Here is a 25,596-nt window from a genome sequence, read left to right on the forward strand (position 1 = left end):
AAAACCCCCCCTCACAGGGTTGCTGCGTGGACCTAAGGAGATGATATAGGTAAAGAGCCCTGCAGCCCTTCCAGTGTGACAGAAACATCTTCTATTATTGTGGTTGCTGCTGTCTCCCAAGGGGAACCCACTGTGGCCTTTTGTAAGAGGCCGGGGCTGTGGAAGAACCTGGGGTACTGGACTGCCTCAAGGGTCTCTCGATTCACGGACCCCCCACTCTCCTCTCTCCAAGCCTCAGGGCACGGCCATCACTTGCTCGGTTTCTGGGGACTCGTGGGGAGAGGCCAGACTGCCCTCATCCTTTCTCTCGGGATGGCGGCTCACATATCTGCCTTTCTGGGAGAGCGGAGGGAGGGAGATGTTGTCTGGCCCCCCTGTCTGGCCCCGTCTGGCCCCATCTGGCCCAGAGCACAGCGTGAGGCACGTGGAGGTGACCAGCAGCTCCCCCAACCCCTCCCCAAGTGAGCAAAGGTGCCAGGTGCTCACCTGGGCAGAGGAAAACTTCCATCTCGTCGATGAACTTTTCAGCCACCAAGTCGGAGAACAAGGTCATGTTGCGGACTTGGCCCTTCTGGTTGCAAGCGATCGACCTCAGGCTCTCGCTCTCGTGCTGCTCGTTGAACATGTCCCCGATGCCAATGGCCGTGACCACGACGTTCTCAACCGTGTTACACAAGGCTGTCAGGGACTGTTCGTCATCGCGGGGATCGTGGCGCCCATCTGTGATGACGACCGCGAACACCTTTGTCTTCTTCCGCCTGCTGCCCTTGATGAGTGCGTTGTAGGTGTAATTCAGGGCCGAGGGTGTCCAGGTGCCCCCCGCGATCCACTCTAACTTTTTCACCTCCTCCTTGAATTGGGAAAGGCTGGTAATCCGCTCATCGTCCAGCTTAATGGCCTCAAAGGTCCCGTCATGGCTGTACTGAACCACACCGATGCGAGTCCCTGGAGCAGAAAGGACAGAATGAGCTGGGAGTGACCCTTCCTCCAGCATTATCTCTACTCTCCCCCCCCCCACTTCCCCTGCGGAAGAATGGGGTGGGACTCCTGCCTCATGCGCTTCCCCATCCTGAGGTCAGTAGGTGCCTCCATGAGGTCCTGGCTCTTCCTCTATCTGGAAGGGACCCAACTCTGCTATTTATTGGAGACAAGTTCCTGAATGGGGAACCTTCTAGTTCTCTTTTCTGAAAGATCCAGGCCATACAAATGAGAATGTCTATACCACATGGGATAAAGGTGTGGCCCATGTGAAGGCTGACCTGTGTCTGAATTGGGATCCTTGGTGATGGAACCAAGCCTGTTGACCACATTGATGACAAAATTCTTCTCCAGTGAGAAATTGGTGTAGCCAATGCTCTCAGAGCTGTCAATGACAAACACGATGTCCAGAGCTCCACAGTGCTTCACACAGTCTAGGGAGGGAAACCAAGGCAGGGAAGTGTGAAAAGGGGGAGTTATCACTGGGGGGAAGGGGGACAGTGTCAGTGATTAGGGAGCCTGACAAGTTGAAGGCATTAAGACCTCACCATACTTCCTCAGCTCCTGCACTGGCACTGATGCCTTGTGCTGTAGGGGAGGAAAACAATTTTTCTTTCCCCAATGAATCCAGCATTGTGCTGAGTCCCATAGGCTGAGCCACTGACCCTGAATGTGCAAATAGCACATGTTGATGTAACATCAGTCAAGTGGAAGGGAGAGGCCAAGATGGTGAGCCGTCATTGTGGCATGAGCTTGGCTCAATCCAGCTCAGCCCCAGACATGGAGCAAGTAAGGGCTGTCTCTGCTCCCCCTCAAGTTTCCCCCTGTCCTCTGCCCGGACTGCTTCTCTATGCTTATTCTCCCTTATATCCTGTGTACTGTCCTGCACATTTAATTGTAAACTCTTGAGTTTATCTCAATCCTGGCACCCAGCAGAAGGACCTTAACCTGTGACAATTTCTTGCTACTGGTGATTTCCTATGTGTGAGGAACTCCGTGGTGTGCACGCTCCCTCCCCTGATGCAGGTTGGCCACGAAAGCCTTAGTGAGCACCAGGAGCTACACCCTGCTAAGGGTCCCACAGCCAGGGGCAGGACTTGTCCCCTTCTTCCTGATTCTGTGGCCAGCCCTCTATCCACTGAGCCTCACTGACTTTCTTGTACAAACCAGAGCTGGCTCCTAATAAATGCTGGTTGCTGAATCAAACCTCAGCCTCTCTTGGTATTGAAGCTGTCCTGACCCTCTGTGCCCATCACCAGGTGGTGCCCACTGCCCTGGGAGGGCCAGCCAGGAGAAGAGATACCAACTCACCACAGCAGCCGCATGTCTCCCTCACATAGGTCATGACGTCACATTCCTGCCAGAAAGCAAGGGAGAGGTCAGCTAGAGCTGGAGGCTCCTCCCTCCACCCACTGCTCCCCTCCAATCAAGGTATAGGCAGGGAATTCAGTAGGATTTCCCCATGACAACGGGTCAGAGCCAGAATTTCCCCCTTGGCTCTCCTCTCCCTCCCTCCCCAACCTATGTTCCTGTTTTTGCTCCTGGGAGAAGGAAGGACTGTCCCCTCATGAGGTTTGGTTTGGTTTGTTTCCAGAAGGCTCCCAATTGAGGGACATAGATCCCTTCCTACTCAGGATGCTGTGAACAATTTTCTACCTCTACAGTCAGGTCTACATACCGTCAGGCCAGGGTCTCCAGGGGGACCAGGTTCACCCTAGGGGAAGAAGAAGTCTATGATTAGGGTCCTTCCTGGCAGCTCTGGTGGGCTCCATCTGTGATGGGCAGCTCTGCCAGTAACTGGCAGCTCCCTCTCTACGGGAAGGACAAGGGCAGCGGGCTGTGAGAGGCATGGATATGGTGCAGGGACTCAGGGCAGGCAGGGAGCCCTTGCTAGTTTCCTGTTCACAAGCCTGGCCTGGCTGGCCAGGGCACAAGAGCAGCAGATGCAGGTCTCAGCAAAGGAGCAGTACCTCTGGGCCCGGAGATCCTTTGGGTCCTCTGGGGCCAGGCTCTCCAGGGGGGCCAGGATCTGCCTGTAAAGAAAAAGTCTGAGTGAGAAGGCACCAAGTTCCCCTGAAATCTAGTTTGGGAGGAGAGCTGAGTGAGTGCACATCCTTCCCAGCTAGTGGCAGCAGGGAAGAAGACCCCTCTAAGCTGCTCACTGCTTCTTGACCAGCTCTAAGGGGCCAGGGGTGGATGTAGCCTACGATGCATGAACACGGTGACCTTGTGCCATGCTGCTCCTCCCCCAAAGGGGGAGGTCATAGGTGCAATGTGAGGGGGCTCAGTGGGTGGAGTACAAGGCAGGAAAAATAACCCTGGGCCAGATCCTGAGGGCCAACCAAGGAGCCCCTGTGGCCCAAACTAACTTGTCATTCAAGGCCTTCCCTGGACTAGCCCCATCTGCTGTTTCTCCTTCTAGCTTTCCTCCTTGGCTCTGCTCACCAATGTTCCCAGTGCCCATCCTCAGGGCACACCAAAGTTTACAGATCACCTCCTTACAGCTGCCTGTTTACAACGAAACTACAGTGACTAGCCCAGCGTCCCACAGCTAGCAAGGCTCAGAGCTGGGATGTGAACCCAGGGCCAAGGCTCCTCCTCGCTAGCCCCTTGGTCTAGCTTTCCATAAGGCCTGGGGGCTTTGGACTGGCCCCACAAGGAGTGAACTCACCGGCTCTCCTTTCTCTCCTTTTCTTCCTGGGGCTCCTTTGATGCCAAAGTCCCCTCTTCCACCCTGTGCGTTACATGAGAAAACATGTTTATACAGGATGACGATCATTCGGGAAGAGGCTGACCCCGGGTTAGAATTCAATGGTAAATGTGTGTATACATCCATTAGAAACATTCCCGTGAATGCCATTTACTCAGGCCAAGGAGGGGCTGCTGAATTGTCTGAGGGTCCACTGGGAATCCTGCTGCCTGGCTTTGGAAGGCTCAGCTGAGCTCAGCAGAGTCTGGCTCATGGCAGTCAGGGACAGGAGGGAGAGGGCAGGGCAACCTCTCCTGGGATTAGTCTGAAGGCCACAGATTTGAAATTGGCTGGCGGGGGAAAGCATGAGCGAGGAGCAAATCATTGAGCTGAGGACAGAGAAATGAGCATCCCTAGCCTGGAGACAACTAGCCGATGAAACATGTTTGTAATTAGTTGTGTAAAGACAAATTATTCCTCATCGTCACCACCATCACTCAGATCTTGTGAATACTTCCCAGGGTCACCAAGCACGTTCCTCACAGCCACCTAGCGTGCTAGCATTATTATCCCCAGGGTACAGGTAAGGAAACTGAGGCCAGAGAAGTGACTTGGCCTGGGCCACACAGGTGATCAAACCTCTGGCATCCCTGCACCAAGACCCCTCAGGGAAAGGTGGTCAGGATGCTAGCATGCAGAGGATACCTGACCCACCCTGCCCCTTCTTCTGACTCACACAATGCAAGGCATAGAAGGAAGGTACCATACCTCTGGGCCTGGGGGTCCAGGCTCGCCTTTTTCTCCCTGTGGAATAAACATACCCAGATGAATGAGACCCAGAAAGAGAAGACCTCACCTTCTCACATGGGGAAAGAGACAGGGCTCTGGTGAGACTTCATGCAGAGAAAGTTTCTCTCCCCATGAATCTTTAAGCAGCAGGGAAACATATGTGCTGTCTATGTGCTTCTCTCCCAGCCTGCCTGGCTACCTTCCTCGACCTCCCTCTCTTCCCTCCTTTTTTCTCTGCTTCCTCCTTTCCATCTTCCTTCATTCCTCTCTCCCTTCCTCCTCTCCTTTCCTCCCTTTCTCTCTCCCTCTCCCTCCCTCCTTACCTTCTTCCTTCCTTCCTTCCTTTCTTCCTTCCTTCCTTTCTTTCTTTCTTCCTGCCTTCCTTCCTTCCTTCCTTCCTCCCTGCCTTCCTCCTTTCTTCCTGCCTTCCTTCCTTCCTTCCTTCCTTTCTCCCTGCCTTCCTCCTTTCTTCCCTCCCTTGATATTAGCCTCATTTTCCTGATGAGAAAATGGAGGCCTACTCATCTCTAAAATATACAGGGAACCGAGTCAAATTTATAAGAGTACAAGTCATTCCCCAATTGATATATGGTCAAAGGATATGAACAGTCAGTTTTCAGAGGAAGGGATTAAAGATATCTATAGTCATACGAAACAATGCTCTAAATCACTATTGATTAGAGAAATGCAAATCAAAACAACTCTGACCTACCACATCGCACCTGTCAGATTGGCTAACATGGCAAAACTGGAAAATTATAAATGCTGGAGAAGATGTGGGAAAATTGGAGCCCTATTGCATTGTTGGTGGAGTTGTGAACTGATCCAACCATTCTGGAGAGCAATTTGGAACTATGCCCAAAGGGCTATGGAGATGCGCATACTCTCTGACCCATCAATACCATTTCTAAGGCTGTATCCCAGAGAGATTATACAAGGGGGAAAAAGACCCTTATGTATACAAATATTTATAGCAGCTCTTTTTGAAGTGGCAAAGAATTGGAAAGCAAGGGGATGCCCACCAATTGGGGAACTGCTAAACAAATTGTGGTATATGAATGTAATGGAATACTACTGTGCTATAAGAAATGAGGAGCAGATGGATTTCATAATAACCTGGAATGACTTATACGAACTGATGCTGAGTGAGGGGAGCAGAACCGGGAGAACATTGCACACAACCACAGACACACCGTATCTGTGATGACTAACTTTGATGGACTTGGCTCTTCTCAACAATGTTCTAAGACAGCTCCAAAAGACTCATGATGGAAAAGGCTATGCACATCCAGAGAAAGAATTGCAGAGTCTGAATGCAGATGGAAGAAAACTATTTGCTCTCTCTCTACTTTATTTTATTTTAGTTTTTGTTTCATCTTCCTCATGGCTCATTTCATTGGCTATAATTCTTCTTTACAACTTGATTATTGGGAAATAAGTTTGATGGGAAGGTATATGTAGAACCTATATCAGATTACATGCCGTCTTGGGGGGAGGGGAGAGGAGAGAGAGGGGGAGAAAATTTGGAACTCAAAAATCTTTGGAACTGAGTGCCGCAACCTAAAAAAATTAATTAATTAATTAAAAAAAAGAAAATGGAAGCCTAGAGAGATGAAGCATGCAGTTGGTGTTAGCCCTCCAGTTGGGTCTCAAACCAGGTCCTGTGACCCCACAGATCTCCCCCCATCCCCCACTCTGCCCTATAACTGCTGATTTCCCACGCCCCTTATACCTTCAATCTTGGGATCTTGGGATTCTCAATGCCACCTTACTCTGTACCAAAGAGGGCTCTTCCTCCCCTTGGTCACCAGACCCAGCTGCTCTCCTAACAGCCAGACTCATGGTCAGTGTGTCTAGTCCATGTTAAAATGGCCTGTCCAAGCCACTAGCTCAATGCAACGTTAGATCCATTTGTTGGGTGACTGAACTGGCTGAGCCACCCCGTCTTAGGGAATGACTGAGCGAATGGCCCTGAATGGACATGATCACTGCACCCGTGGGGCTAATCTTAGGCTATTTTATCTCTCACTCAGGTAGGGTTTTCAGTGTTACTTCAATGCTTTGCCATCTGGAAAAGGGGCCTCAGGGCCCTGACAAGCTCTGAAGGATGACAGAGGACACGGAGCCTCCATCCCTGGCTTTCTTCATCTCTGGCCCTCACACGATGCTTCACCTCAGCAAGGGCTTAGCACACTGTCCCCTTTGGGCCCGAGGGGCCATGGGGCTATTTTCTGGAGGGACCAGAGTCCCATGCTTAACATTGCCCTGCTCCTCGAATGAGCCTTTGGCTGATACTAATTTGCCAAACCAAATGAAAAGCCCTCCCCTGCCAATGTTTTTGTCTTTTGCCCAGTCTGGTACTTACCGGTTCTCCTCGAGGTCCAGGGTAACTGAAGCCAGGTCGACCTCGGTCTCCCTAGATGAAGATAGAAAGTTCACTGCTTGTAACCCTTATGACATCTGGAGTGGAAGCGTGGAGGTCAGGTAAATCGCATTGGTCCACCTAATTGCCAGTCACCATTTGCTGGGCACCCTCTGAACCATGGGAATGGTGTAGACCACCCAGGACATGCAAGCAGGGATATTGGTGCCACCATCACTGGGGCCAGTGTGCCCAAAGGCAGCTGCAAAGGTGGCTCCAATGGTGGAACATAAATGAAATGCTTGGGACCTTTCCTGTGAGGGTGCAGGGTCTTTGTGAAGACTTTGAGGATAATTAATGATGGCTGAGATTTATACAATGGGGGACATCTGGGTTTCTTCAGGGCATGCTTGGCCAGGAGGCCAGAAGAGAATAAACATGGCCTTGCCATGTGGACCTGGGAGGGGTCTTTGAGGTCAGTTAGCCCAACAGCCTCCTTTTAGAGTGAGCCCACCAGAGAGGGGAGGAGACCTGCAATAGCAACAGAGCTAGGGTGCACCCTTGTTATCTGGGCACCGTCCACGGAGTAAATACTGCGTGTGGGTACACTAGAGGGATTTCCTCCTGTTGTTTCTGGTGGGGAGGTGGGACCTCCATGGCCCTGTAGCTTCCCTGGCTCACAGGTGAGGGATTTCAGCCTTCTTTGCTCACTCTTCTCCTCTCCCTCTCCCTCTCCTTTCCTCCCTCTCTCAGAAGCCCCGACACCCCCAGAGTGACACCAAACTCTCCCTGCTGAAAGAGTGCCATAGTCTGAGCCAGACCTGCACCTGCCACTAGCAGGCAGCCATCCCCACCTACCTTGGGTCCTAGAGGTCCTGAGTCTCCTCTGGGACCAACATCTCCTGGGTCCCCACGTGATCCCTGAGGGAAAGGATAGAAAAGCAGAAGGTGAGGAGCACTCTCATCATTGGCTGGCTGGCTGTATTTCTAGCAAAGAGCAGTGTTTCCCATCCTGAGCTAGACCACAGACCAGCCAAGCACCTCCCTGCTCTGCTGGGGATTACTCCCCCATTCGTGGTCCGGTGGCTCCTGGGGTGTGGGAACCAGGGGAGGGGGGGCAGGAACAGGACGGCCAGCAGCCAGGGAGGAGCAGGGTGAGTTGGAGGCCCCAGCCCTAAGAATTAGGGAGGGCTGGGGAGAAACATTTGGTGCATTGGTAAGGAAAGAGCTGACTCTGCCCATGGTGGGGAAGCTGAAACCTCATCCTGACTTGATGCGGATCAGCCTGCTGGCATCACCCCTGCTGTTGGGGGCCAAGCTAAATGGCCATGGTTGGGGTGCCCTCCTGTGAGGTGAGGCAGCTGGCGGAGGCTAAGGGCTGGATGGCTCTGGGTGGCCCCCTCCTCCCCAGATGTCAGGGCCCCATGTGGACAGCTCTGGGTGGCTCTCTCCACCCCAGACATCAGGGGCCCCGTGGGGATGTAGGAGAGAGTGTTCTTGAGCCACAGCCTCCCTAAAGGCTGGCTGTCATGACTCCCAGGAAACTCACCTGCTTTCCTGGCTCTCCAAGGTTGCCCTGAGGTCCTCTGGGCCCAGGCAAGCCACGGTCACCCTGCGGGGAAAGGGCAGTGGTCCTTGTGCTCATTCAGCTTCCAGTGAAGCCCCCTCCCACACCTGGTGCTGGGACAAGGCCCTCCTAGAGTCCTGTCTCAGACAAGATGGAGAAGACGCTTCTCTAGGCAGCCCAGGTGTTTAGATGGAAAACAAAGGATTCTAACAGAGGGGCTGGTAACTTTGTTTATCAGACCTATGATTTCATTGGTATAGGAAACATCCAATGAAGCAATTCTCTCTCCTAGAGCAAGTGGGCATGTTCTCTGCACCCCTGAGATCTGCCCAGGGCACTAACAGATATTTAGTGACTTGCCCAGGGCCACATAGTCCTTGTATATCAGGGGCAAGACTTGAACCTGGGGCTTCCTGACTCTGAAGCTGCATCTCTACCCATAATGCAACACAGCCTTTCTTGCTGGCCTTTTGCCTTCTCTATGCCAAACATATGAATATATCAAAACTCAGAGATGACAGCCACTCTTTTTCCAGGGTAGCAGACCTGAGGCTGGCTGTTGCCTTCCTTTTTCCTATATGCTAGATATCCCAGAGGCACTGGCACTTTGGTACCCTGGCAGTCTTCCTGGAGACCCATGGCAAAGTCTGCCCCTTCTATTTTGCAGGCATCCCTCAGACATAACCTGGATACTAGAGTGTAAGAGAAGGGATGAGCTAACTGTTAAGCCTGGGTATGTTAGGCTAGCTCTAGTCTGGGCAAATGTGCTGAACGAGAGTAAGGAAGATGTCAGAAAGTCCAAGGACTGAGCCCAGGGTTTTCTCAGGCCTGTCTGACACCCCTGGCATTTCCTAATCCCAGGCTGAGGGGCAGGGCTGCCCATGGTCATCCCCTTGGGCTGCGTGAAACTCTAGAGGGACATGTATGGCACACGGGAGCCCATCCAGGCACCCACTGGAGTGGGAATTCAGGGTGTCTGCCTCCTCTGCTCCAGCAGCCCTCCTTCCTGCCCATCGAGGACAGCTGCAAGCTCCAGGTGCCCTGTGGGCATCTCTGTGCCTGGGGTTTCCTCTGTCCTGCTGGGACTCAGCTTAGATGGAAAGTGGTGGGGTGGGGAAGGGCATGCTGCTCTGCCACCCGAGGGGCTGGGCCCACTTACCTTGGCTCCTTTGTTTCCAATTTCTCCTGCCAGGCCTCTGGGTCCTTCGGGGCCAGGGTCTCCCTGTAGGAAAAGAAACACCAGGACAAGCCCCCTACTTTAAATTCCAGTGAAATGCCAAGTTGCTGGTCTTTTGAGGGAGGGGCCTGTGTTTCTGGATGTCGGACATTCATCACATCTCTCTGTGAGAATCAAAAGGCTCAGGGACATAGCTTTCCTTTACGGTGTTGGGGTTCACCCACCCCCCAAGGGCTGGGGGACTTGGGGTCACAGAAGCAGGTTTGTTGTTTCCCTAGAGCTTCATCCAGAGGGGGAAGGGCGGAAAGATGTGTCCCCTGGGGCTCTTCTAGTCCAAAGCCCCATTTGATAGATAAGCTAACTGAGGCCCAGAGCTGGAGAGACAATAGCCTGAGTGGACCCAGGTGCTCTGACTCCAAGCCCAGCCCTGTCTGCTCACCACTCTGCCTCTTCCAGAGGTCTTTACTGGCCCCTGCTATGCAGCCAGACCTTCACTCTTCCCTCCCTTCCTTGCTCCCTCCCTCCCTCCCTCCTTCCCAGTGAGTCTTGCTCACAGAATCACAGAAGGAGAGCTGGAAGTGACCCTAAAAGCTGACTAGCCCAGGCCCTCATTTACAGATGAGGAAACCGAGGGAGGGAAGGGCCTTGCCCAGCATGTCATGACTTGTTAGTGATGCTGCTGCTCTGAGCACTAAGGTTTTTGGAGGGGGGAGAGGAGGCTGGGGGATGATGGTGATGGGGGACAGGGACGAGATCAGGTGGCATGTGAGGATCTGTTTCCTGGTCCAGCCCCCAGCCCAGACGCAAAGTCAGAGCCCTCTGCTCTCTTGAACCTGGCCCAGAGTCCCAGGAATGATCCTCCCTCATTCGACCAAGACTCGCTTACCTTTTCTCCCTTTGGCCCATCATTTCCTGGGCCGCCTTTGGACCCTGGATCTCCTCGACGACCCTGGCAGAGAGAAATGCAGTTGAGGAGGATGGTCTCCTCTGAGTGACTCTATAAGCAGTAGCCAACCTTCAGGCCAGAGCCCACACCTGGGCTAAGTGGCTGGGTAGGGCAGGTGGTGGGATCTGGGTGGAACTCACAAAGGGTGTGGTTGCTGGGGTGGAGGAGGGGAGGTAGCTGAGAAAGTGCTCCTGGGACAGGACAGTTCAGACCCTTAAAAATCTTCCATCTGGGACAAAGCCCTCCCCCTAGTTATGGCTCCAATTGGTAAGCAGAGTCACAAGAGGACAGACATTGCCCACAGGCCAAGTGGCCCGGGGAGTCCTTAGAGAGGGGCTTGGGCAGGGGGCAATGCTCCTCTAGGAAGCTCCAGGAGCTTTCCTTGGGCACCCAGAAGCTACACACCATCACTGCCATCAGCTCAGTGGGGGCAGATATGGTCACTAGGAGGCACACTCAGGTTCCCAAAGGCTCTCAGGATTTGAGAATGTCAGCAATACAATGTGGTGCTAGGGCTTCCTGGGCTCTGTCCAAGCTCAGTGGGTTCAGCCCAGCACTTAGGAAGCTTCTGTTGTGTGCTGAGATCTGTGCTCAGTGAGGAGGACACAGACTCACAAAACAAAGTAGATTCTGGCCTCCTGGAGCTTCCATCCTCCTAAGGTTGGGATTGGGGACTCAAAGTCCCAGAGACATTTAAGGAGGGAGCAAACACTGATGGGTTGGGGGAGAAGGGGAATCAGGGAAGAGTCCCTGTAGGAGAAGGATTCTGAATCTGGGCTTGGAAAGTAGAGAATTCTGACCAGCAGGAAAGCAGAAGGGGAATGGGGTGGGCAGCTTGGGTGGGCACCATGGAGGAAGGTATGTCCTGAACTGAACCTGGAAAGCAACTATTCTGAGTGTGGATGAGGAGGCAGGAGGGCAGCATTCTGGGCATGAGGCAGGCCACCTGGGGTAGCATTCTGGGTGTGGGGAAGGTGGGCAGCATTTTGGGCATGGGGCAGGTGAGCAACATTATGGGTGTGGGGAAGGTAGGCAGCATTCTGGGTGTGGGGCAAGAGGGAAGCATTCTGGGCATGGGGCAGGTGGACATCATGTCAGGCACGGGGTAAGTGGGCAACATTGTGGGCACAGGGTGGGTGGGCAGCATTCTGGGCACGGGGCAGGTAGCCTGGGCCTCCCTGATGGCTGGAGGGAGCAGACCTTTGCCAGGTTGGGGAAACAGTTGGCTGTGAGCCCAAAGGCAAGGGGGGAATCATGAGAAATAAGACTGGCATGGCAGAGGTGGCAGAGTGCCTCCATTCTGCTTGGGTCCAGGGTGAAGACCCCATGACAGAGTTCCTGAAGCTGTTCAGGGATCTACCTGTTCTCCTCTGGGTCCTCTGGGTCCTGGTCCTCCTTTGGCTCCCTTTACACCTGGGCTTCCAGGGGCTCCGTTGTTACCTTGGTAACCCTTTGCGGAGGGGAGAGATCCTCTGAGTGGGCGGGGCAGGTGGACCAGCTGGACTGGGGGTGGGCCAAGCACGCAGGACTATGGAGGAGCCCTGCCCCCAACCCTCTCTGTGCTGGGCTGCCGGAGTCTGTGCATGGGGGACACCGCAGCGGAGGCCCCGGCCTTTACAAGCATCAGGAACAATGCTCAGTGAACATTAGTCTGTCACAGACATGGCGCAGCTTTGCCAGCCGGACGGACCCAGCTCCAACTCCAGAGGTTTACAGAATTGTCGGAGGCTCAGAGAGGGCAGGGGGCTTGCACAGCAAGCTGACTGGGGGCAGGACTAGAACCCAGAACCTTCCTTTACAGGAGTGTGAGAGAACACGCCCCTGGGGTTTCCCCATTAACTCTAGACACCCATCGTATACTGATCTCCTTACGGGGGCCTTGGCCAGCCCCCTGCCAACCCAACAGCCCCCCAAAGCACTTACCGGATTTCCTTTCTCTCCATCCAGTCCTGGCGGTCCTCGGCGTCCTGGGCGGCCAGAATCTCCCTGAAAAGATGAGATAATTCAGAACCATCTCCCTCTGGAGCCTGAGTTTATAATGAGACACTTGCCGGGAGACCTCTGAGCCCAGGGGCCCCCTCACTGCCAGAGCCGGGAGCCTGCCCTCAGGACCCATTAGGAAGGAAGGCATCGAGGGGCGACAGCACGAGGCCCCCAAGGCAAGGCTGGGGCGGGGCAGCCGGGACTGGAGGGAAAGGCTGGAAGTGGGGCCTGGGAAGGGGGGAGCCCCCAGCCCTGGGGGTCTTTTGTTTTCCTTCCTACCTTCCACACTGCACCCGATAAAGGCTCAATGAGTCAGCGCTTGCGGATTGACCCTGCGATCGTCAGAGATGGTAGAGCTCACGGGGGGGGGGGGGGGGGGGGGGGGGGGCGGTAAGTCAACACTTATCTGGGATGCAACCTTAAGGGTCCTCTAGTCCAGCCTCTCATAATATGGGAGAGGAAACTGAGACTCGGAGGGAGGAAATGCCTGGCCCAAAGTCACCCAGGAAGTGTGTAGAAGAGGCAGGATTTGAACCAGGGTCCTCTGATCCCAGGTCCCTTCCCAGGGAGATCCGGCTCCTGGAGGGAACTGATTGGGTAGGTTCTCAAGGTGTCAGGGGCGCTTGTGAACAGGCCACCAGGCGCAGGCATCCTTCCTCATCTGGCCCCTGCCCAAGAGGGGAGTGTCCCTCCATGGAGAAGGAAAGGGCAGGGCAGGGCAGCCTGGGATGTTGGGGAGGGGGGTGGGGTGGATCCTGTCCCTCCAAAAAAATTCAGGGAAAACTCCACCCAGCCCGGCTTGGGAACGACTGTGCTCAGCTCTCAGCTGGAGACAAAGTGCTTTCCTCACCAGGACCCTGAGAAAGGATCATTTTCATTTCCATTAGGCAGATGGGGAAACTGAGTCAGGGATGAGGTTAAGTGGCTTTGCGAAAGTCACATGGCTGACAAAGGGAGCAGGAGCCCTGTTCCTCTGACTCCAAGGCCAGTGCCATGTTTAATTCAATTCAGTCCAAGCTGGCACACGTTTGTCAGACGTGGACTGCGTGCTTGGTACCATGAGGCTCTGGGGAGACAGTCGCCAAGACCAAAGTGTATCTGTCGTTGAGGAGCTGTTATGACTTCTGGGGTGGGGGTGGGTCTAGTGGATGCAGTGGGAGCATGGGTAAGGACAGAACATGGAAAACGGAGGTAGGAAAGAGCATGGATGATTGGGGCAATTGGGAACTCGTCAGGGAGGAAGTGGTGCTGATGTGGAACCTCGAAGGAAGACAAAAATTCTGAAAGCAGGGAGGGAGGGAGGGCACATCAGGCAAGGGCAGTGGCCTAGGCAAATGCCTGGAGGTAAGAGATGTTGGATGGAGTTCATGGGATGACCAGTAGTCATTCCATGTAGCATGCACATGGGGAGAAGTGTGAAGGAGGTTGGAAATGTAGGTGGGAGTCAGACCAAAGGCTTTTAAAGGACTTTAAATTCGATCCTAGAGGCAGAAAGGAGCCATAGCAGCTTCTTGAGCAGGGGAGCAACGAAGTCAGAGTTAGGCTTTATCAATTTGGAAGCTGGGGGAGGGGAGGCCCATTAGGAGGCTGCTGCATGTTCCAGGTCAGGAGGGTCTGTCTGAATGAGGGCAGTGGTCATGAGTGGAGAGCAGACTTCACGGTACTTTATTCTGTATACCTGATGGCTGAGGGCCGTACTCTCTGCCATTCTTTGTCACTGGCTGTGTCCACAAAAGTGTCATGAGAGGGACAGGCAGTGAAAAGGCCCAGGGTGGGGGTGGGGATCTGATCCTGACCCCGATTCTGCCTGCTCGGCCTTTTGGGGGACACCACCTACCTTGCTGCCCTGGTCCCCTTGTTCTCCCGGGCTTCCGGCTTCCCCCGGGTAACCGTCAAGGCCCTGTTGAAGACAGACCAGGAATGAGAACCCTTGGTCCCTGTGGTGGGTAGGGTCGGTCCCTGCCTCGAGCCCCTTCAGGGGGTGCAGAGGGGGTGGGAGGGCTCAGGACGGGTTAAATAGGGCAGCAGCAGGAGTCACAAAGGCGCCCATCACTCCATGGACTCTGGGCTGTGCTTGGAGAGCCTTGGCGAAGGAGAGCCCCTGCTACTGGCTGCGGGCAAGGCATCTGGCATTGTTTTCCTCCCAAAGCAAACACCATGTGATCCCCTCAGGCTTTGCTTTCCTTTTCTCTATAGCCTGCTGTATTTAGAGCTTTCAAGCACTCCACATATCACTGGTACAAACCTGCCCTCGGCTGATGGTGATCACAGCCCCTGTGAGACTTGGGAGATGGCATGTCCCAGTCCTATCAGCACTGTGAGCCTAGAGGAGCCAGATGAGCTGCTCTCTGGAGCTTCCTAGCCTCTTGACCTTCTGACTTCAGGTTTCATTCTAGCCCAGCCTCTCTGCCCCCAAGGGCCCTTCCCTGTGCTTTCATCCCCCAGGAAGAGCCCCAAGCTTTTGGGGTGGAGGGCACACTGTGGCATTGGGCTCAAACAGAATGTAGGCTTACTCTGTCACCAGGGTCCCCTTTGCAGCCAGGGGGTCCAATGCGTCCCCGCTTCCCCTAGACCAGGAACAAAGGAAATGAAGATGGAGTGAGAAAAGGCTCTGGGATCCTTTCTGGCCTGGGCTTTTGGCTACCTCTGTGTGCGTTATTCCTGTAGCTCTGTGGTCTCTAGAGCTGTCAGGGGCATGAGAGGGCATGGGACTTGCCCAGGATCATTCAAACAGCAGAGCCAGTGGTGGCACCACTGGGATTCCCAAGTGCCACCTGTCAGCAGGCAGGCAGCCTGTCCTCAAATAGCTTATTGCCTCCTGGCAACTGCGCAGACAAACAAAACAGCTTCTAAAGCATATCTCAGCCTTCAGCTATGCCCTTAGAGTGGGTGTGGGCCTTGGAACCACTGTCCTGTTTGGGGCTCAGGGGCATTTCTGAGCCAAAGGGACTGCAGAGGTCATATTGTCTCAGCCCCTCATTTTGCAGAGGAAGCCCAGAGTGACTTGTCCAAGTAGATGGTCACCCCCAGGTTGCAGCTGGAATGGACCTCAGTGTTATCAAGGCCAACCAGCTCATTTTATGGATGGGGAAACTGAGGTCCAGGAAGGGGGGGGAGATTTGCCTAAGCTACTTAGTGGTAAACCCAAATATCCTTATTCTAAATCCCTGCTATGGACTCTTCATGGGAAATGGAAAAGCCACTCATAGCATCACTTTCCTTGGGTCTGTAGAGGGGTAGAAGGCACCCACAGGGGGGCACAAGTAATTTTCAGTGGGAATATTGCAGACCCACCAAAAGAGAAGGTGAGTTTACTGTGGGAGAGACTTAGATTACAGCAGAAGATGAAGGTGCTGCAGTCTCGAGGAAGCTGCTCATCAGGTCGAGGGCCTCAGCAGCATGCTGGAAGGAGGCTAGGCTAATGACCAAGGGCCCAGGTTCCTCTCTGCAGGCACTGAGTTAGCTGGACAACTGTCTGCTTGGGTGCAGGTGGGCTCAGTCCTGCCTAGGTGCTGGGCCCCCTTGAACCTCCTGGTTCTATGGCTCTTCCCCAAGGGCCCATTTGTCAAAAGGGAATTTGGGAAGGGTCCAGCCCTCCATGCTTGCTCTGTCCTTCCAGCCGAAGCCCTGTAGGCAGCGGGGTAGTCATGGGGATCCCAACGTGGCCACCGATACCTTCTGTCCATCTGTCCCATTCTTGCCTGCCAGCCCAGCAGCTCCCTGGCATGAAGAAAAAGGAGTTACATGCTTGCCACGTGTGGACCTTCAATGAGGATAGGAAACATCAGAGAAACAGAGGGAGCCAACTGCTGACTTACCCTTCTTCCGTCTCCACCATATTCACCCTGCACAGAAAGGGACATGGGGTTAGGCTTGGCCCTTCCCACATGGCTCACACATTTCACAGACTCACAGACGTAGAGCTGGGAGGGACCAAGGGGCTACCTTGTCCAAAGTCCCACTTTACAGATGAGGAAACTAACATCCAGGGAGGAGAAGTGACTTGCCCAAGGACACACAGGTGATAAAAGTAAGAGATGGGGTTTGGACCCAGGTCCTTTGCCTCCAGAGCCATGTTCTTTCCACTGTACCTGATGAGGCTCGAAATATTCAGGGCTCTTTTGCTAACTCCCCACCCCCATCTCATGCCTTACCCTCCTCCTCCCAACCAATATCATTTATGAATATAAGAACTTCACCAAAATGTTCCTATTTTAAGGAAAGGCGGCTCCCCTGGATGAGCAGGAGGTGCTCATGGAAAAGGGAGCTTCCCTGACAGTGATTAAACCCAGAAGCATCTTACCTTCTCGCCTTTCAAACCAGGGACACCCTAAAGACAGAAGAAAAAAAGAAATAAGATTATAATGAATGCCATCTTGACTAATAAAAGCTAGCAAGAGTTTGGGGGGAAATGGAGAAGATACTGAGGAGAAAATCAGCTTGTGTGGTGGGAAGAAAGAGAAGAAAAGGAAGAGGAAGAGGAGGAGGAGGAAGAAGAAGATGGGAAGAAGAGGAGGAGGAGGAGGAGGAGGAGGAAGAGGAAGAAAGAGAAGAGGAGGAGGAGGAGGAAGAAGAAGATGGGAAGAAGAAGAGGAGGAGGAGGAAGAGGAAGAAGAGGAAGAAAGAGAAGAGGAGGAGGAGGAGGAAGAAGAAGATGGGAAGAAGAAGAGGAGGAGGAGGAAGAGGAAGATGGGAAGAAGAAGAGGAGGAGGAGGAGGAAGAAGGAAGAGAAGAAAAAGAGGAGGAAGAATAAGAGGAAGGATGAGGAAGAAGACAGAAGAGGAAGAAGAAGACAACATCCATTCCTGTGAGGTCTGAATGTTGGCTTACAAAGGGCTGCACACCCTGCCATGGCCTGGTGAGATGTTTGTTCCCATTCGACAAGAGGAGGATCATGTGGGTCATAATGGGGAAAGGATCCACCCAGACTAACAGAGACAGCCAAGACTTAGACCTGATCTCTTGAAAAAGAGGCTGGGGTCAGGGGAGAGGTGTATGATTTAAGCCAGGCCCCGGGGCATGTCATCAAGGGTTGCCATTGGCTGTCTTGCTGCTCTCACTGGGTTTAGATGGAGGAGGTTCTGGACCTGAGGCCTGTGGTGGGGCCTCTTTCTCTCTGATCCCCACTTCCCACCCCAGCTTTCAGGATGGTCCCACAGAGTGTTGCTTCCTTGGCAATGGAAGCCAGGGCCTGAGGAGAGGGAAGTCTGAGAAGCCTGTGGACTGATTTGGGTCAAACTGGCTTTGGCCAAGTTTCTCCAGGCTCTGCAGGAGCATATTTGACAGTAACAAGAGTTTTACCCCATTTTAAAGACATAGAGACTATTGCCCAGAGTGGGGGCCCACTGGAGGCTGGCAGATGACAGAATCCAAGACTGTTAGGAGGGGAGTTCTCCATCAGAGCTAGGCCTGCCCACTCATTTTAAGAAGAAAATACCAAGGGCCAGCCAGAGTGGAGAAGTCAGTCGCCCAAGATCAGTAGCAGAGATAGGAAAAACGAATGGTCCTTTGCTTCCTAGTCAAAGGATCCCAAAGGCCCCTCAAGGCTCTCAGTTACTTGAGTTTTGGGGCAGCTGCCTGATGCTATCCTTGGTCTGGAGCTTGGAAGGACTTTAGAAGCCACATAGTCCAACAGCCTCTTTTTACAGAGGAGGAAACTGAGGCCTGCAGAGAGCTGGGGACTTGTCCAAGGTCACACAGACAATATGTAAATGTTAAGAAGGTGAGGATCAAAGGTGGGATTTGAACCCAAGTTCTCCATTTGGATTCAGAGCCAGGATTTGGCTGATGACACTGCACCCCAAACTTTCATGCCTTGTCAAAGACATGCTGCCAGCCCAGAGCATCTTACCTTGGGTCCGGGAAAGCCAATGGGCCCCTCAATGCCTGGGTCTCCCTGCAGAGAAGAGATGGAGTTATAAGTGGGGATGCCACACGTGGCCCTGTGCCACACCAGCCTTGCACATCCTCAGTGAGTGGGAAGAGGAAGTTCAACACTCACCTGCCGTCCTTTCTGCCCAGGTTCGCCTGGCTCGCCCATGTTCCCCTTGGCACCCTGAAAACCAGCACAGGAGAAGCAGTGAGTTGCTAGGAATGACAACTTGCCAAGGTTTGCTAAAGCCCAGTCCAGATGTTGGCCCCTTGAGCCTCTCAATAACCTATGAGGGAGTGTCTACATTTTCCAGATGATGAACCTTCAGCTGAAAGAAGGTACATCACTTGCCCAAGGTCACACAGCTACTAAGTACTGGACTTGGGCCATTTTCCCTGGATGTCTCCTGTGCCGGGAGTGCTTCCTTTCTCCATCTCTGCCTTCTGCCTTCCCTGGATCCCTTCAAGTCCCAGTGAAAATCCCATTTTCCCCAGAAAGCTTTTCCTAATTCCTCTTGAAGCCAGTGTCCCTTGTCTGCAGACAGCCTCTGGTTTCTCTTGTCCTACTCTTTGTTTGTATGTAGCCATTTGCATCTTGTCTCCCCATTAGACTGGAAGCTCCCTGAGGGCAAGGACTTCCTTTGCCTTTCTTAATATCCCTGGTTCTTAGCTCAGGCCCTGGCACAAAACTGGTTCTTAAGAAATGCTGGTTGACCCTACTTGACTCCACATTCACCTGGCTCTTTGTACTTTTCTCTGGCCTCTTGTTAGCTCGTTAGCTTCTGACCCAGTGCTTTCCCCTGGGCCTATGGGTCCTGGCTTTGTGGGTCAGCCCACAGCAGCCCTCACTGCGATGTTCTAATGACATTCAGGGGGCTCTCTTTCTGAGAAAGGCTGTGGTGGCTCGCTAGAGATCGCTAGATGTTTGTACAGCAGTGAAGACAAACACTTGGCCATAGTCTTTTTTAGTTCAGCAAGGCAGAGACAGCCTCCATTTCAAAGCTGCATAAACTCATCTGATTTTATTCAAAAAATGATTTATGACCTTAAGTTTAGACTGCAGCAAACCAACCATGGCTAATTAACTGTAAACATGTTGAGTTAAACATACTTTATAGCCAATTAAACAGACTTTATTGTCTAATTAGCAATGTTTAGAAAATAAGTGACTTTCCACAACAACAAAAATGTCCACACAGCTCTTCAGCTTCTCCCTCTTTTCCCCTTCAGTTTTCTTTGTAATTCATCTCATGTTTATATTGTCCTTTTTATTTTTAGGTACCATGGAACACAGACTCATAGATAAAGCATAGGTGAGTATAGAAGCAGGTTAAGCTTGGTGGTTCTCAAAGTTAAGAACAGAGAATGTACAATTTTAGTCAACCCACAAACCAGCGTTCCTTTCTCTTACCTCTCAATGATCAGGAGCGGTATGACTCTAAAGGGAGCTCTTTGGCTTTCATACAGACTAACAAATGATGATGGATGAATGGATGGATGGAGTGATAGATGGATGGATGGATGGATGGAGGGAGGGATGGATGGAGGGAGGGATAGATGGATGGGTGGAGGGATGGAAGGGAGGCAGGTCCTAGATCAGGAGTGCTAGCTGAGGACACTGCCCTAATGCTTGAGATGACTGGGTTGTCATGGCTTACCTTCTGTCCTCGATAACCCTTGGGACCAGGAGGACCTTGGATCTGTAGGCAGCTCACCTTGTAGCACTGAAAGGAACCAGAGGAGGCATTGTGTCAGGATGGGTGGGATACTCCAGTGGGAGGAGGAAGCCAAACACTGATCTACATCCTTTCCAAAACTTCTCTAGAAGTGTGGTGAAGTGATGTGGTCAATGAGTGTACCCAGAGAGAGTGAGGTTAAACAACAGAGAGAGTGAGTCTCTGACTGAGACCTGACTGAGACTGAAGGGCCTATTAAGTAGGAAGGTGGTAGATGGTCGATTTGCTCAACTGGCCTCTCGCCTTTCTAGTCCACCCTTTATTTAGTTTCCACAGAATAAATATATATGCATATATATATATGTATATATATATATATATATATATATTTGGAATGCAGCTGATATAATGTGGAGGTCCTTGAAGTTTTTTGCTGTTAAGGGGTCCTCATATCCGAAAAGCTTGGGAACCATTGGATTAGAGAGAATGTCACATACCTAGGTGTTCTATTTCTTTAAATCTTACTTCTAATTGCAAGCCTTATTTGCTGCTTAGCATTTATGTGGACCTGTTTTAACGGCACCAATTAGTCATTTTCTCTTTGTGCCTTATCCTATGAGGACCCCAGTTGTTTGAGCCATGAGATCATTGGTGTCTTGGCAGCAGCCTATCCCCTCCCTCTAATACCCTTCAGAAGAAATGCCTTGTCAGGTGCTGGCCTTGAGAGCCAAGCCTGGGAGTGGCAGTAAATGTCCCAGGCTCAGAGTCCACTTCACCAGGCCAGGGCAGTGCCGTCGTGTTCAGACCGGAGGGGATCTCTGATGTTGACTAGGCCAACTCTCTCATTTTACAGATGAAAAAGCTGAGTCCCAAAGAGACAAAACGACTAGCCCAGATCAGACAAGTCTTAGCAGGGCAGCCATTCAGCCAGCCCTACAAAGTCTTGTGGCCCTTAGATGGGGCTCTTCCACAGCTCTGTATGTGAGCAGCAGGCAGCTTTGGGGGCCCTTGTCTCTAAGGCTTGCAGGGGGCTCAAAGGACTGCCTGTGGACTGAACCCCCTGAACCCCCTGTGAAAGGCTACCTCCTTCTGCTGGGCCTGTCCTAACTTCCTTCTTTCCTGGGCCCGACTGCTGGAAACAGTTAGCCTTTGATCCCAGGGGCAGGGGCAGAGGCAGGGTCCATAGGGGAATTCAGCAAACACACAGGAAGTAGCAATGATGAAGAACTGAGCGGCCATGGGGACTCTGGGTGGGAGTGTATCCAGAAAGGCCATCTCAGCCCACACTCTAGGCTTGGGCTCTGCCAGTTACCCTCCCCCACCTCCCTCCTCATTACCACTGGATTACAGGCTAGAAAACAGTGCCAGCTCACCTCTGAATATGCTTCGTGTTTCTGCCAGGAAGGAAATAAGAAAGCAAAACTGGTTAGATCTGTGATGGAAACATGGTCACTCTAAGGCTATTACTTTGGACAACCATTCTTCACTGTGTTGGCATTAATGAAGTCACTTGCTCTTTGGAGAAGTCATGGTCCAGGGCTCCCCCATGTCTGAGCAGTGCATTGGATGGGGGACCCTGGCCTGAGCCTTCCAGAAAGGAGAGGAAGCAGGCACACATTGTCCCAGCAAGGCTGACTAATTGCTCACTTGCACCCTCCAGTGGCACCATGACTCACTTGGATCCCACTAAACCTAGTGACTCCTTCACTGGAGGGAGCATCCCCACTTTGAGAGTGGTCCAGTGCTCTTGCCCTCCTCCCCTCCCAGGACCCTGGGTGTGCACGGTCACTCAGCTCAGGAGCAGCAGAGGTGGAATTAGAAGCCAGATCTCCAGAGCTGTCCCTCCCTCCCAGATCCATCCCCTTACCATGACCTTGATGATTCTGTCAATGGTGTCCTGGTCAATAGATGAGTCCTCTCTGATGGTGAGGTAGTTGTTTCGGTAGAGCTCATGGGGGAGGTTGGCGATTTCTCGAAGCCCGTGTTCATTCTTGTTCTGGTTGAGGGCCACCGAGAAGAGCTTGATGCCCATGTCCCGGGCTCTTTCAGCCTGCATCTTGATGCCGCCGCATGGGCTCCCGGTCACATGCCCGTCAGTGATTACTATGGCAAAGTTCGTGCCCTTGCTGGGATTTCTCATGATTTCCTGGGTCATGTTGGCGATGGCGCAGTCTGTGAAGGTGCCTCGGCGGAAGGACCTGATTTTCTGGAGCCTGGATTTGAAGGTGGCTTCGTCGCTGCCCAGGGGGCTGAATATTTCCACCTCATCAGAGAAGTGCAAGCCTCCATAGTGCCAGCTGATGGCTACCTGGTCACGGTAGTGCTGGTTCTTCAGCTCGCTGGTGAACTGGAGAAGGAACTGCTGCATTTGGCTCAACAGGCTGTCTATGGGAGACTGCATGGTCACACTCTCTGAGGTGTCCAGGACAAAGTACACATTGATGGGGCAGTCTGTTTTCTCTGTGTGGGAACAGAAGGTTATGGGCATCATCAGCACCACCCGCTAAAGCTTAGAGCGAATTAAGAACAGTAGCTGCCATTCTGTGTCCCATTGTACAGGCCTTTACCTACCTGGCCAGTTGAAAGATGAGTGGACTCAGTGGGGGACAGTGCATAGAGCCCTGGCTTGGCCTCCGAGGACCCAGGCCTGAACCTCACCTCAGCCCTCCCTCGGCAGGTCACTTAACCCACTTGCTAGGGGCCTCAGCTTCCCCATTTGTAAAACAGGGGCTAGGGGGCCTCTGGGGCCCCTTCCAACTCCAGAAGGAGGGAGGAACCTCCCACCAAGCCTGGGTGGTGGCCACTACGGGTATTATTTTCCCCATTTTGGACATGGGTCATTGAGGTTCGACATAGTTCAGGGATTTGCCTAGCAGCCCATCGCTGGCGTCAGAGACACACATATATACACATATGTGCAGGATCAGCGATCATCTTTCTGCAAATGATTTTCAGATCTACATATCCAACCCTGACCTCTCTTCTTCTCTGTATCCCTAGCACTTAGCACAGGGACTGGTGCATAGTAGGTGATTAATAAATGCTAGTTGGCTGACACCTCACATCAATCATAAACATTTATTAAGTGCCTACTGTATTCCAGGCACTATGTTAAGCCCTGAGGATACAAAAACAGGCAAAAGACAGTCCCTGCCCCTGAGGAGCTTCCAATCTAATGGGAGAAACAGCATGCAAACAAATACAGAACAAGTTAGATGCAGGATAAATAGGAAGCAAGTAACAGAAGCCTGGGAAGGCTTCAGGTGAAAGATGAGATTTTAGGAGTGACTTAAAGGAAGCAGAGAGGTCAGAGTCAGAGCAGAGGAAGGAGAGTATCACAGGCCTGGGGGTGGCCAGAGAGAATGCCCAGAGCTGAGCAATGGAGGGTCTAGTTTGTGGGAAAGCCAGGAGGCTTGTGCACTGGACCAAAGAGGACGTTCAGGGGAGGAAGGGGCCAGAAGACTGGAAAGGTGGGGGTGGGGGTGATGAAGGGCTTTGAATACCAAGCATTTTGTATTTGATCCTAGAAGCAATAGGGAGCCCCTGGAGTTGAGAGTGTGTGTGTGTGTGTGTGTGTGTGTGTGTGTGTGACATGGTTGGACCTGTGCTTTGGGAACATCACCTTGGTGGCTGAGTGGAAGATAGCCTGGAGTGGGGAGAGACTTGGGGCAGGCATCACCTGCTGGACATCTCACACTGGTGGTCTTGTAGATCTCTCAAATTCAACAGGTCCAAACAGAACTCATTCTCTTTCCCCCGAACCCCCTTCCCCACCTTCTAAACATCTCTACTACTGTCAAGGCACTAGCACTCCCTCGTAGGCCAGGCTGAGAATCTCGGTGTCGTCCTGGACTCCTCGCTTGTACTCACTCTGCATATCCCATCTGTTGTCCCCTCCAATCATTCATACTTTCCCAGCATCTCTTGTTCATGTCTCCTCTCCTGACGTCTCATCACCATTCAGGTTGACTCAGGTTTGTACACTCAGCACCTTCTTACTGCCCTCTCAGTGGCCTCTCCCCTGTGATTGAAGGGCTGGAGGGCTGAGCATTAAGGAGGGCTCTCAGTCTTCCACCATAGCTCCGCTTGGTTCTGACTCCATGGAACATGACGCTCCCCCCACCGCCGGTCTGGTGACCCCCTCCCCTTTACAGCTTCCTGTTCGGTGTTGTCTTCCCTGATTGGATTGTAAGCTTCTTGAGGGCAGGAACTGGCTTTCTTTTTCTTATTTGTATCCCTGGCACTTAGCGCAGTGCCTGGAACTTAATATCTGTTTATGGAACTGAATTATGGAATTGAACTTCTCCTCCCTCTCTGGTAACATTATAAAATCCTTGAGAGCCGGGGTCACGCCACTTTCTTTTCTGTCAGCCAACAAGCATTTATAAAGTGCCTCTGGCAGTGTGTGCCTGGCACTGTGCTTGGTGATGGTGAAGAAGTGGCCTCTTGGACAGAATTGTCCGTAAAAGCCTGCCCATTCTCTCTTCGTACCTTGGTGAAGGATGCCCTCAATGGGTGCCCAGCCAGTCCTCCTTCATTGAAAAGTAAGAGCTGGAGTACAGGAATCTGTGGGTCTGGAGGTTTCTTGTTTGTGGGTAAGGATGTCAGCTGGGCTCTTCTCCATTCTCTCAGACCTGACTCCTTGCCCCCTTGTGTGAGAGGTCTTGTGGTACTGTGTATAGGGCTCTGGCTTTGGAACGATGACCTTTGCCCAGAGCCCTGCAGCTGTCCCTGATTGTGACACTGGCTGGCTCGCAATGAAGATCCATCCATTCTACCTTCTTTTCTTGTCCCCATGATTGACCTTGGCAGCGTCTCGCTTCTTGGGCTCTCCCACCAAGATTTCTATAGCTTTGTGACTGGCCACAGTTTTCCACTGTTTTGTGAGGCGATGTTCCTTTTAATCACAGAATTGCTGAATGCCAAGACTGGGTGGGACCTCCCCTGGTTCCCCATCCCTCTCTGGTGTTGGCCCTGCCCTTGTCTGAAGAGTGCCAGTGAGAGGGCAGCCAGGACCTGCAGAAGCAACCCCTTCTCCTTTGGGGAGCTCTCATTGTTAGGAAGGTCTTTACACCAAGACCCAGTTTGTGTTATTGAGTCTTCCCTCCATCGCTTGGAGTTCTGCCCTCAGGGCCAACCAGAACCAGTGGGATCTCTCTTTGGCACAAGGATGGCCCTTCAAATGTTTGAAGACTGCACTCTACATTACAGCAATCCAATACTTTCACATCTATTGAGATCATCTTTATACAGTGGGTGCTTAATAAGTGCTTATGACTGATTGCTTCACCTTTCTCTGGGCTTGCTCTAAGCCTTCCAAAAATGGAGCTTCTGGAACTGATTTGATGCTCCAGGGCAGAGCCCCAGGGGACCCTGTGCGCCATCCCTCTCTGAAGGTGGCCCCAGGTGGCACTTCCCACTGTGGGTTGTACCAAGCTGGCCATCTGCTAAAATCCCAGGATCTTTTCCAGATCCTGGCAGTCTAGGACACCTCCCCCATTGTGTGAAGTTGATTTGTCCAAATTAAGTTTCACCTTCTCAGATCTGACCCAAGGCGG

General features: G+C 52.5%; 1 protein-coding gene across 2 annotated transcripts in view; it reads right to left on the bottom strand.

Moving 5' to 3' along the window:
• The window catches only part of LOC118856953 (collagen alpha-2(VI) chain-like), a 49,608-nt gene that overhangs the window by 11,898 nt on the left and 12,114 nt on the right, over window positions 1-25,596 (bottom strand). For both annotated transcript variants that reach the window (XM_036767524.1, XM_036767525.1), the window contains exons 3-26: window positions 21,906-22,498; window positions 21,412-21,432; window positions 20,021-20,086; window positions 18,493-18,546; window positions 18,343-18,387; window positions 16,795-16,821; window positions 16,310-16,336; window positions 16,167-16,211; window positions 15,005-15,058; window positions 14,329-14,391; window positions 12,432-12,494; window positions 11,869-11,958; window positions 10,449-10,511; window positions 9,545-9,607; window positions 8,368-8,430; window positions 7,677-7,739; window positions 6,822-6,872; window positions 4,436-4,471; window positions 3,650-3,712; window positions 2,949-3,011; window positions 2,657-2,692; window positions 2,290-2,335; window positions 1,260-1,412; window positions 487-945 (exon numbers count right to left, since the gene is read on the bottom strand). In XM_036767524.1, coding sequence (XP_036623419.1) covers window positions 487-945; window positions 1,260-1,412; window positions 2,290-2,335; window positions 2,657-2,692; window positions 2,949-3,011; window positions 3,650-3,712; window positions 4,436-4,471; window positions 6,822-6,872; window positions 7,677-7,739; window positions 8,368-8,430; window positions 9,545-9,607; window positions 10,449-10,511; window positions 11,869-11,958; window positions 12,432-12,494; window positions 14,329-14,391; window positions 15,005-15,058; window positions 16,167-16,211; window positions 16,310-16,336; window positions 16,795-16,821; window positions 18,343-18,387; window positions 18,493-18,546; window positions 20,021-20,086; window positions 21,412-21,432; window positions 21,906-22,498 — 2,307 coding nt within the window. The remainder of the gene's footprint in view (window positions 1-486; window positions 946-1,259; window positions 1,413-2,289; window positions 2,336-2,656; window positions 2,693-2,948; window positions 3,012-3,649; window positions 3,713-4,435; window positions 4,472-6,821; window positions 6,873-7,676; window positions 7,740-8,367; window positions 8,431-9,544; window positions 9,608-10,448; window positions 10,512-11,868; window positions 11,959-12,431; window positions 12,495-14,328; window positions 14,392-15,004; window positions 15,059-16,166; window positions 16,212-16,309; window positions 16,337-16,794; window positions 16,822-18,342; window positions 18,388-18,492; window positions 18,547-20,020; window positions 20,087-21,411; window positions 21,433-21,905; window positions 22,499-25,596) is intronic.

This window comes from Trichosurus vulpecula, chromosome 7, assembly GCF_011100635.1.
Source record: "Trichosurus vulpecula isolate mTriVul1 chromosome 7, mTriVul1.pri, whole genome shotgun sequence".
Taxonomy (NCBI): domain Eukaryota; kingdom Metazoa; phylum Chordata; class Mammalia; order Diprotodontia; family Phalangeridae; genus Trichosurus; species Trichosurus vulpecula.